The sequence below is a fragment of the Camelina sativa genome, chromosome 16 (assembly GCF_030686135.1).
Source record: "Camelina sativa cultivar CO46 ecotype springtype chromosome 16, ASM3068613v1".
NCBI lineage: Eukaryota > Viridiplantae > Streptophyta > Magnoliopsida > Brassicales > Brassicaceae > Camelina > Camelina sativa.
The window spans coordinates 7,923,831-7,935,175 of NC_141895.1; the positions used below are offsets into that span (position 1 = coordinate 7,923,831).

Below are 11,345 nucleotides of genomic sequence, written 5' to 3' on the forward strand. Positions count from 1 at the left end.
GTTGTTAAATATTTTAATTACCTAGCGATTAGTCAACTTTTATCGTTACTAGTTTTGAGATTACCAACACGAATAAAATTAGGATGTACATGACAAAATTGTCCACCTTTGCCAGCGTAAACTAACTTAGCTTTTTCCAAAAAAACAAAAACAAAAATAGAAAAAAATAAAATAAAAAATATATATACATACACTTACTTACTTGCATTACATACACACACCTCTTCTCTTTTCTCGTTGTTTCCGCAGAAAGCAAAAAAATCTCTGATAAAACCAAAACGATGACGGAGTCACATTTATGGAATTGGATCTCGTCGCCTCTATCGATCTCCGCTCTTTTCATCTCCTCCGTCTTCGTTTTGTACGGATTTTTATTGAAGCCGAAGCGGAATAGTATCCGTCGTCACGATCGAACCGTCTCCACCGTCACCTCAGACGTCGGATCTGTTAATATCACCGGAGATACCGTTGCTGATGTTATTGTTGTTGGTGCTGGTGTTGCTGGTTCTGCTCTTGCTTATACTCTTGGAAAGGTCTGTTTTATTAATAATTTTGATAAAGCGTAATTTTAAGGATTCGTAATTAGGAGAAGGGATGGTTTTAGAGGATTTTGATTTCGGTGTTATGAGGAATGAAGCAGTGCTAATTATTTCTTAGTGAAAGCGAATTTGAGATTGTGTTCGTTTGTGTTGAATTGAAGCAGTGTTCGTTCTGGTTTCGTGGATTTGGATTTGAAATGCTACATAGTAGTGATTCTGAAAACAATTTTGATGGTTTACACCCAATGCAGGAGTTCTTGAGATTTGCATTGGTCAACTCAACACTATTTTGTGATTTATATTAAACGTTTTGGACACATTGCACGAAACCTATTTTGTCTTTGCACGAAACCTTTTTTGTCCTTTTACTTGAATCATTTTGTTTTTACGAAAACAACTTGTTTTGCGGAATGCACGAGCTCTTGAGGTTATTTAGCAGGGTCAACGAATACTATTTGATTTCAGGAAACGTTAAAATTTGCTGTTGTTCTTTGACTTTAAGGGACAAACTAGTTTACAGAGCAGGTTGTTAAATGTGTTATGGTTGTTCCTGTGGAGAATTAGTTTACTATTGGTTTATATGCTGTCTACTTTTATGTGTCTCAGTGTGCTAGAAGTGCTGAATTGTATTCTGTTTTGTGATGTTATAGGATAAGCGACGAGTTCACGTGATTGAAAGAGATTTATCTGAGCCTGATCGTATTGTTGGGGAGCTTTTACAACCTGGGGGTTACCTTAAGTTACTAGAGTTGGGAATTGAAGGTAAGTAAAAAATTTGGTTGACATCTAGTTTGCTCTGTAGTTGTTTACTAGTTAAATGACGTTAAGGGTGGTATATACAGATTGTGTGGAGGGAATAGATGCTCAGCGTGTGTATGGTTATGGACTTTTTAAGGATGGGAAACGCATTCGCTTAGCTTATCCTTTGGAGAAGTTTCACGAAGATGTATCAGGAAGGAGCTTTCACAATGGACGATTTATACAAAGAATGCGGGAGAAAGCTGCTTCACTTCCCAAGTATGCTTCTTCTTTTTATAAATGCCTTCAGTTGTTATATAGCCTATTGGCCTTTTATCCTTTTCACCTGCTCTACCTAGACACTTACTAGAATTTCCAAGGTGTTAATCCCAGTTTTATGAAATAGTATTAGTTTGTGTTAAAACATAATGAATGCATAAAACATCGTTTTTAAATCACTTATCTTAAAATTGTTCTTGTTTGGTTGAATCACGGATTTTCTTTTATACGAGGCAATTTTGTGTACTGCTAATGACTGTTTCAACTTATATCTATACTCAACAGTGTTCAGCTAGAGCAAGGAACAGTTCTTTCTCTTTTAGAAGAGAATGGGACTATCAAAGGTGTGAGATATAAGAATAAAGCAGGGGAGGAACAAACAGCATTTGCAGCTTTGACTATAGTTTGTGACGGTTGTTTCTCAAACCTGCGTCGCTCTTTGTGCAATCCTCAGGTAACATGCTGTTTAATATTGATCTCTGTTTTCTCGTATCAGAGTTTACTCTCAGCTGATTTTACAAAAGCAAAAAAAAAAACTGTATCAGCTTCAAAAGTAATTACTATATATCTCTGCTATCTTCTCACAGGTCGAGGTGCCTTCTTGTTTTGTCGGTTTGGTCTTAGAGAATTGCAATCTTCCATATGCAAACCATGGACATGTTGTCTTAGCAGATCCATCACCTATTTTGATGTATCCAATTAGTAGCACAGAGGTCCGGTGTCTAGTCGATGTTCCCGGCCAAAAATTGCCGTCCATTGCAAATGGTGAAATGAAAAAATATTTGAAGACTGTTGTGGCTCCACAGGTATGGAAGCTTTTTTTTTTTCACACTGTGGACTTCTATTCAAGGCGTTTTTCTTAAACTCTGTTAATAAATTTGTGTGTTTCTCTTCTTGTCTAGATGCCTCATGAGGTTTATGATTCGTTCATTGCTGCGGTTGATAAAGGAAACATTAAGTCCATGCCAAATAGAAGCATGCCAGCTTCTCCTTACCCTACGCCAGGGGCTTTGTTAATGGGAGATGCATTTAACATGCGTCATCCTTTAACAGGTGGAGGAATGACAGTTGCATTATCTGACATTGTTGTCCTGCGTAATCTTCTTAGACCACTACGTGATCTTAGTGACGGCGCTAGTCTATGCAAATATCTCGAATCATTTTACACTCTGCGAAAGGTAAAAACATCAATTGTAGACTAATTTCTAGTCTATATAAGAATCAAGATAGTGTAAGTTTTTTTGTTGTTGTCAAAGACCAGTGTTTGAAAATGATCACTTGCAGCCAGTGGCAGCCACAATTAACACCCTAGCCAATGCTCTTTACCAAGTGTTCTGTTCATCAGACAATGAAGCAAACAATGAGATGAGGGAAGCGTGCTTCGATTATCTGGGCCTCGGAGGGATGTGCACAAGTGGACCAGTAGCTCTGCTTTCGGGTTTGAACCCTCGACCGTTAACACTTGTGTGCCATTTCTTTGCGGTTGCGGTTTATGGAGTCATACGGTTGTTAATCCCATTCCCTTCCCCAAAACGAATTTGGCTTGGAGCCAAATTGATACTGGTACGAATAACATTATTCAGTTTTCATCAGTCTATTTTTTTAGTTGTATCGGTATGATCCTAACGCATAAAGCGAAAAATCGCAGGGAGCATCGGGGATAATATTTCCGATAATAAAAGCGGAAGGAGTTAGGCAGATGTTTTTCCCAGCAACTGTACCTGCATACTACAGAGCTCCTCCGGTTAAAGGAGAAACCAAATGTTCATAGTTCCGATTGATTCTGTCACACATCCAAAAGAAAATGAAAGTTGTGTATTGCAATTGCATCTCGTGAGTTTTTTTTGTGTTAGTGTTATTTAAACGTATAAAAATGTCAAAAATGCAATGATTATCTCTGTTTTTTTTTTTTATATACATAGGTTTTGATGCGTTGTATTGTATCTTATTGCTAAAGGTATACCATATGTTTTTTTATTTATCCAAGTCTCTGCGTTATAAAATTTTTTTCCGTGAAAACCATTTTTGAATTTAGTCTTGTTTGTTTCGTGTGTAAGCATCTGCAAGTTTGTGTTTTGATTTAATTAGGTTTCTATTTAAATGTAGTAAAAATGACATGTTGTGCATAATAACTTAACATACACATAATTCTACAGATGGGTTGCAAATAGAGCAAAAAATTGGCCACGTAAATTGTTGCTTTAAAAGATTTTATTATGCACAACATGTGATTTTGACTACATTTAAATAGAAACCTAATTATTTCGACCTTCACTTTTAGTCTTCTTTTATTAGTAGTGTTTGTCTTCTTACTAGTTACTACACCTGCCAGAGCATAAATAAAATAATGTTGCTGTTAGCCTGTTTACTTCTAGAGTGGTCACCGAACTTAATCTATTTAACACTTCTAAAAAGTAAATTCTAGTATTTAACGATTACTAGATTACAACACTTCAAAGATATTCCAACTTGCATAGTGATTAAAACTTGTTGGCTCTTCCCGGGCTTAAAAAATTATCGGGTGATCCGAGTGATCGTAACCAATTTCACCCTATTACATCCTCATCTAATTCCAAACAAGCAACCGTCGACAATTATGTAAACCATGTGGTCCATGTGTGTAATACTGTAATATGCAAATGACAAAACACAGAAGTCGTTTATAGGTCTATGTTGCTATCACTTGTTAGGATATTGTAGATTTAAAACAGACAAGGATTAAATTCAAATGGAGCCATAAATATATAGTAGGTTTAACAAGTCCCACACAACTTGTTACCAAAAAGAAAAAAAAAATCCCACACAACTCGACAAGTCCATCATTTATATGCGGGTAGTTAAATAGTAAATGCACCACGAAGTTATGAAAATAAGTTGGTAGTTTCGTTTTGTTAATGCTACCTAAAGGTTTGGTGAAAAATGTGAAATTAATGTTAGCGAAGAACAATTAATAGCGATTAGCCTGTCGTCAGAGATTTGAGCATATCGGGAGACTTGTAACAGGTCAGGTAAGTCGAAGGTGAGGAAGCAGAGTTGGATTCTGAATGATTTTGACGATGATTCCAATCCAGAGCCTTTGCCGCAAAGTCGTGCCTCTCGCATCCGCCGATGTTACTCTCTCGAGTCTCTACTTCCGGTCAGTCAGAAGGTTCAGATCCCTTTCTTCGGTGAAGCTAAAAATGTTTGTCATCTCTGTTTTGTACTTGTCCACCCTTGTATTGGTCTTTATTAAACATACTGTAATAAATTTCATAACCAAGTACAAATGAAGTTGCACAAAATTGGTCAACCATTTTAAGAGGCAGAAAAATAAGTGAACTCCAAAGTACAAATATGATTTAGTTAAAGTTGTTATTTAACACTAATCAGGAGGTGAAAAAAATCACCAACAAAAAACTCTATATATTCATGACCAAACAATACATTTCTGTAGATCAATAAAACAAAAAATCAACAAAAAAAATGTCGACTGCTCATACCATAACCATCACTCTCTTCATCACAACAACACTACTAGTGCCCTCAAACGCCAAACCACTTTTTCCAGCGATTTTAATCTTTGGTGATTCAACGGTTGACACAGGCAACAACAATTACCCTTCACAAACAATCTTCAGAGCTAAACATGTTCCTTACGGCATTGATTTCCCAAGCCACTCACCAAACGGAAGATTCTCAAACGGAAAAATTTTCTCCGACATAATCGCAACCAAACTCAACATCAAACAGTTTGTGCCTCCCTTCTTACAACCAAATCTCACTGACCAAGAAATTGTGACCGGAGTCTGTTTTGCATCAGCAGGTGCCGGTTACGATGACCAAACCAGTCTCATCACACAAGCGATTCGAGTCTCGGAACAACCAAATATGTTCAAGAGTTACATTGCTCGTCTTAAGAGTATCGTAGGAGACAAGAAAGCTATGAAGATCATAAACAATGCTTTCGTGGTTGTGAGTGCAGGGCCTAATGATTTCATTTTGAATTATTACGATGTTCCCTCATGGCGTCGCGTGTATCCTAGCATTTCTGATTACCAAGACTTTGTGCTTCATAGGCTTAACAATTTCGTGCGGGTAACGTCATAAGATATTTCCTCTACAAGAAATTAGGGTTTTGGAACTGATTCTAAACGCTTTTAACCTATTTTTCTATAATCAGTCTTGTTCATCTCTCAAATCTTTTTTTCGGTATGTGTGCAGGAGCTTTATAGTCTAGGTTGCCGGAATTTTTTGGTTGGAGGTTTACCGCCAATGGGATGTTTACCGATTCAAATGACTGCACAATTCCGCAACGTCCTAAGGTTTTGCTTGGAACAAGAAAACAGAGACTCTGTTTTATACAATCAGAAACTTCAGAAGCTCTTACCTAAGATCGAAGCATCACTTACAGGAAGCAAGATTCTTTACTCTAATGTCTATGAACCTATGATGGACATGATCCAAAACCCTACCAAATACGGTATACATCAAAGACCTTTCTTGTTCCCCAAGTTATTCTTGTGAGATTTATAGCATTCTCGTATGTGGGATTAAAACAGGGTTTACAGAGACGACGAGAGGATGCTGTGGAACAGGGTTCTTAGAGACGAGCTTCATGTGTAATGCTTATTCTCCCATGTGTCAGAATCGCTCGGAGTTTCTGTTCTTTGACTCGATACATCCATCGGAAGCTGCCTATAGTTACATTGGCAAAGTTCTTGATACTAAGATTCGTGGGTGGATTAAGGGTTAAGTCATCACGATTTGCAGAACGGAAACAAATTGTTTGTTTCATAATTCCACTATTTGTGGACTTGTCGTTTGTTAATCAACTATAACTTTGGCTCTTACTGGTGCTTTAATTTAGCGATATTACACAAAGGACATCAGTTGACAATTCCATTTGTTGAAAAAATTCAAAAATCAGTTGACTTTAATTATAAAAATCTGTCAGTCAGTCAACAACAAGGACGGTACTGAAGGAGTTTTGTATGTGAAAGCAGATGCAAACTGCATGAAAAATGGACGAGATAAGTAACGAAATCGGATCCGGAAACTTTCATTTATGATCTAGCGATTACTTGGTTTAAGCTAATATTTTTAAACCTTATCAAGACAACAAAAAGGAATACCGTTTTGGGAAAACAAATTTTTAAACATTTTTGAACTCAAACTTGAGAGGGAAAGTCTTAAAAAGAAAAGTTTGAACATTGGTTTAAAACATATTCATTGGGTGTTTTACTTTTATCAAGCCTAGAGTACTAGTAAAGTTCATTGGGTGTTTTACTTTTATCAAGCCTAGAGTACTAGTAAAGTTCATTGGGTGTTTTTCCCAAATCTAGCATGTCTCAACACGAATGTTAACCACAACTAGAAAAGAGTTTGAACAAGTGTTTGTGTATGATTTAAGATCTTCAAAAAGTTCCGAAAAAAAAAAAAAAAAAGGAAAAAACCTCCTAAGACCAAAAAACTTTGACTCAAGTGGTCATATTCAAGCATCCTTTGTTCAGAGTATTAAAGATCTTACCAAATTTGGAATTTTTTTTTGCTAAACTCAGAACTCAACTATTAATCACTAAACTCAACTATTAGTTTGCTAAACTTTAATTTGCAACCTCCTAGCCAAATTCGCATTACCAAAAAAATTCATTAAGTTCACAATGCGTTCTAACATCAACTTTCACAGGCTAGACATACATTACTTAATTCATATTTGTTTAGACAATCTATCGAACACTTTTGATGCGTGGAAAAACCTAGAATCTAGAATAAAGTGATAAACCCTATTCTAACATTAAGAAAATGTGAATCAAAGAACCTAAGGATTAAGAACTCCAAACAACAATCAAAATATCAATTCATTGAATCACCTAATTAGAACCCTAAAACCCAATAATGATACTACTCACACATATTGAATTGAACAACACAAATAGACGAAGAAAAAATAATAGATTAATGAAATAAACAAAGAAAGAGTTTAGAAATTTTCTCCAAATTATCAAAGATGATGGATCTCTAGAATCCCAAAATGTGTCTCACATAAAGTCTCAAGTGCAGCCAAAAACTCAGAAAAACGTGTTCTGCTAATTAGGTTTTTGAGGTATTTATAATTAAAATAAAAGAAAGAAAATAAAAATAAAAATAGAATAATTCAGAAAAAAACAATAAGTGTCGCAGGAAGAAAGACAGCAAAGTTGACCAGACTTCTCTAGACTTCGGCAGATTTATCTACAGATTTTATCAGAATTTAGCAGATTTGTCCATATATTTCATCAGACTTCTCCATAATTCAACATACTTGTCCAGAATTCATAATTCATTTATGTTATGGAGATTTCTAAAAGTCACTTCATGCTCCTTTATTCTAGTTAAATTCAAATTCAACTAAAAGACTTCAAATTCAGCATATCATCTTCACACATGATCACTAACTCAAGAAAGGACTGAAAAACATGAAAACGAATAAAGATACGATAAATGACTCAAAACATATATTATATGAAGGATAAAGGAAACTAAAAACACGATACATCAATAAAACATTGGAAAACGTTGGCCTAAGGTTTTATTTTTTTTGGTATTTTTTTTAGAAAATTATAAATTAATTAATAACTAAATTGAATGTAAAAATGAAGATAAACTATTAAACTAGTGTTTTTGTTCCTTCTCTACGTAATCGGTAAGTCCATCACAAATATATGCTGGTGGACATTAAATGAAGTTTTGATAACAAGTTGGTAGTTTCATTTTGTTAATACGGCAAAAACGTTTGGTGAACATATGACTTGAGCTACAATAAAGAGAAAGCAAAATTAATATTTCGGAAGAGAACAATTGATTATTATGCACACACAAGTTAAGTAGCATAAAATGAAATATAAGTTATATTTATCTAAATGCAAGTGCAACTACACATGTCGACACGAGTATATATATATACATGTGTGTGTGATTGTGTAAACAATGAAGTATTGAGAATTGAGTGCAACTAGAAAACATGAATTCAATAAATAATTGATTTTTCCGTGTTTAGGCGTTACAACGTCGCTTTTCTAACTTTACCAATCATCATAGGTTCTAATAATAGAACTCATATATCATTAATAAAAAACATAAGAATATATACTACATTTAAATTGCTTAAGGCCTTAAGCCAGAGATTACACTACACATAATTTGGTGATACAAATTAAAGCCATGAAATTGATTATAAGAACCGTGACATCTATATATATAGCCTAGTGCTATGTTTTCATTAGAGAACCGACAAGAACTCTTCTCCACCACATGTTCTTATATAATTTAATTAGTTTGCTATCCATATTCTTTCTTTTTGGAATGACAATCATAATATGTGCGATTGGTGTATATAAAAGTGTACAAAAAATGGTAAGCTGAAGAATTAATCTTTTACCGCGTATTGAAAAATTGTAAAAACAAAAAATAGTACATAGAAGATATAAAACAGCTAAGAGTAACACTTTTAATAAAAAAATTAATATCATTATTATGATTAACTATCATAGTGGTATATCCATACCAAAACGGTAAGAGATTACCAATCAAAACCAATAACCTATTAATAATATTCTTGGCGAGTAAATACTAAATACCGTTTCTATACCACCTGTATTCCGATTCTGGTCCACCATTTCCTAGAAAAATCATATATTTTGGTCAACAGATTGAACTATATTTTATATTTTATAGATCACGGTAAAAAAAGACTTCAGAGTCATTTGCTTTCTTTTTTTTCTTTGTCTAAAAAAGTAGACAAAAGTAAATTGAAATACTTTACAAAGAAAGAAAAAGGTCATTACCTGAAAGTGAAAGTAAATATTATTTTTATTTTCAACTTTTTATATATGTTGTTTCCATTTCGACTGCATGTTTTTTGACTTTAATTTATTAGTCAATTTTTAATTCTCAACTCTAGATTCCTTTACCAAAAATATAAAATGAAACTTATTAGATTCTCAAAAATATTTGACAGTAATTACTTTTTTCTTTTGTTTACAAAAACTTTACACCAAAATTCCATAACCACGGAAATAACTAAAAAGTACATGACATCGTAATTTTTGTTTTGTTTCTTCTTCTTAATTACCTTTTAGTTTCGAGAACTTATACTTTTTATGATGAAAAGAAAATTAATAATGACAATTAATTAGTGAATTAAAATTTTGATCCTCTGATAGTAACAGCATGTGATCTGCTACGAGGATATAACAAATCAGATCCCTTCTTTATAGATCCTTCTTCTTCATCTTCTTCATCAATCCTAGCCATTGTCATCCCTACGCTCGAGCTCTTCGGCAAACCGTCTTTCCCCGAAACAGCAACCGCCGCAACGCGAATCTCCTGCCTCTGCCTCTGCTGCTGTTGCTGCTGAAGCTGTTGGTGAATGATCATGTCAATCTCGTTCTTATGACCCAAACTCCTAGCCGAAGCAGCTCTAATCAGCTCGCTATAATCATCGTCGAAGGTGTAATCGGAAGATCTTCTCCGAGAAGAGGCGGAAGAGGAGAAGGCGGAGGAAGTGCTCCGGCTTCTCGGAAAGGGAACCGAGGCGGCGTCTACGGCGGAAGAGTAGTGAGTTCGAGCTGCGCAGCCTGTGATGCTTCTCATGTAGAGATCACGAGCTTTGCTTAGAACTTTTAGAGGCATGGTGACGATTCTTAAGAACCTGTTATGTTTTTTTCCTCTCTTTCCCATTTTTTGTTCTTGTGTTTTGTTTTGATGTAATAATGATGATGATGGGTTTGGTTTTGGAACATGAAATGGTTTTAATAAGTAGGTAGAGAGATTATAGTTTAAGGTCAATTTTGAGAAAGGGGGAAATAATAACGTGTTGAAGATATACGAGTGGAACATGGTTTTTTGTTGACTTGGTGATACGGACTTCTTGTAGTAAAAATTTGGATAGGTCAACTTTTAGTTACGCGAAATGAAATGCTTTTTTTTTACATCTATCCGATCCTCTCACTTTTTCTTTTAAAATTATAGATGTCCGAATAAAAGTTTTATCTTAAGAAAATTAGCTATTTTGTATATATTTTTACGAAAATTGCAAAAATGTTCATTTTATTATATTTTTTTATAAATATATTCATTCCCTAAAATTTTATTAAATTTGCCTATAAAAATATGAGGTTTATTTAAATATGTGTATATGCGTGTAAAATATTATAAGTACATTAGAAATACTTTATAAATACATTGTAAACTTTATAAATATCTTATAAAATACCTTAAAAGTTAAAACTCTATAAATACTTGGATCAAGTTCTCCAACTAATAACCATCTTGTATAAATATTATAGTTTTCAGATCTAAAAAAGTATTTTTGAAAATAGACAGTTGAATGAGACATTTTTTTGAAAATGACCTACTGACCAAAAATACAATTTTTAATTTGTCCAAATTACATAATTAAATCGAAAGTATGATCAAAAGGTTTAATTTGTTGAAATTGATAAAAGACTCATCCTATAAGTCAATGCTTGGGACCGAGTTCTATTATATAGGCATTTGTTTTTCAGAATAACTGAATATTTCGACATAAAATAAAATTTAGTTGTATATTAAAAAAAGTTTAAGGGTGAAAAACACCATAGGCACCTTTTGTTTACTAAGCTTTTTATTGTTGAAGGTGCGTTAAACATGGTAAACAAATTATTTTGTATAAAAAAGTGTAAAACATGTCTTTGTGAAAGGATGTGTGTAACTTGTGTTATGTGTTAATTAATCTACCTAAAAAAAATAAAAATTGAATTTTGATTCGGATTTGGGACATTTAAAATTTGA

At 34.0% G+C, this 11,345-nt stretch overlaps 3 protein-coding genes across 3 annotated transcripts; 2 read left to right on the plus strand and 1 right to left on the minus strand.

The window, feature by feature from the left end:
* The first annotated feature begins 202 nt into the window (after positions 1–202).
* LOC104750186 (squalene epoxidase 1) lies at positions 203–3,559 on the plus strand. The gene is made up of 8 exons (XM_010471951.2): positions 203–533; positions 1,190–1,301; positions 1,382–1,556; positions 1,842–2,010; positions 2,144–2,362; positions 2,459–2,734; positions 2,841–3,119; positions 3,205–3,559. Exons 1-8 carry the CDS (start codon positions 282–284, stop codon positions 3,325–3,327), a joined length of 1,605 nt encoding a protein of 534 aa, XP_010470253.2. The 5' UTR covers positions 203–281; the 3' UTR covers positions 3,328–3,559.
* A 1,297-nt stretch (positions 3,560–4,856) lies between these two features.
* LOC104750187 (GDSL esterase/lipase At1g58430-like) lies at positions 4,857–6,385 on the plus strand. The gene is made up of 3 exons (XM_010471952.2): positions 4,857–5,630; positions 5,757–6,015; positions 6,095–6,385. Exons 1-3 carry the CDS (start codon positions 5,019–5,021, stop codon positions 6,286–6,288), a joined length of 1,065 nt encoding a protein of 354 aa, XP_010470254.2. The 5' UTR covers positions 4,857–5,018; the 3' UTR covers positions 6,289–6,385.
* Positions 6,386–9,511: 3,126 nt separating this feature from the next.
* On the minus strand, positions 9,512–10,359 carry LOC104750188 (uncharacterized). The gene has a single exon (XM_010471953.3). It carries the CDS (start codon positions 10,251–10,253, stop codon positions 9,714–9,716), a length of 540 nt encoding a protein of 179 aa, XP_010470255.2. The 5' UTR covers positions 10,254–10,359; the 3' UTR covers positions 9,512–9,713.
* Between the last annotated feature and the right edge of the window lie 986 nt (positions 10,360–11,345).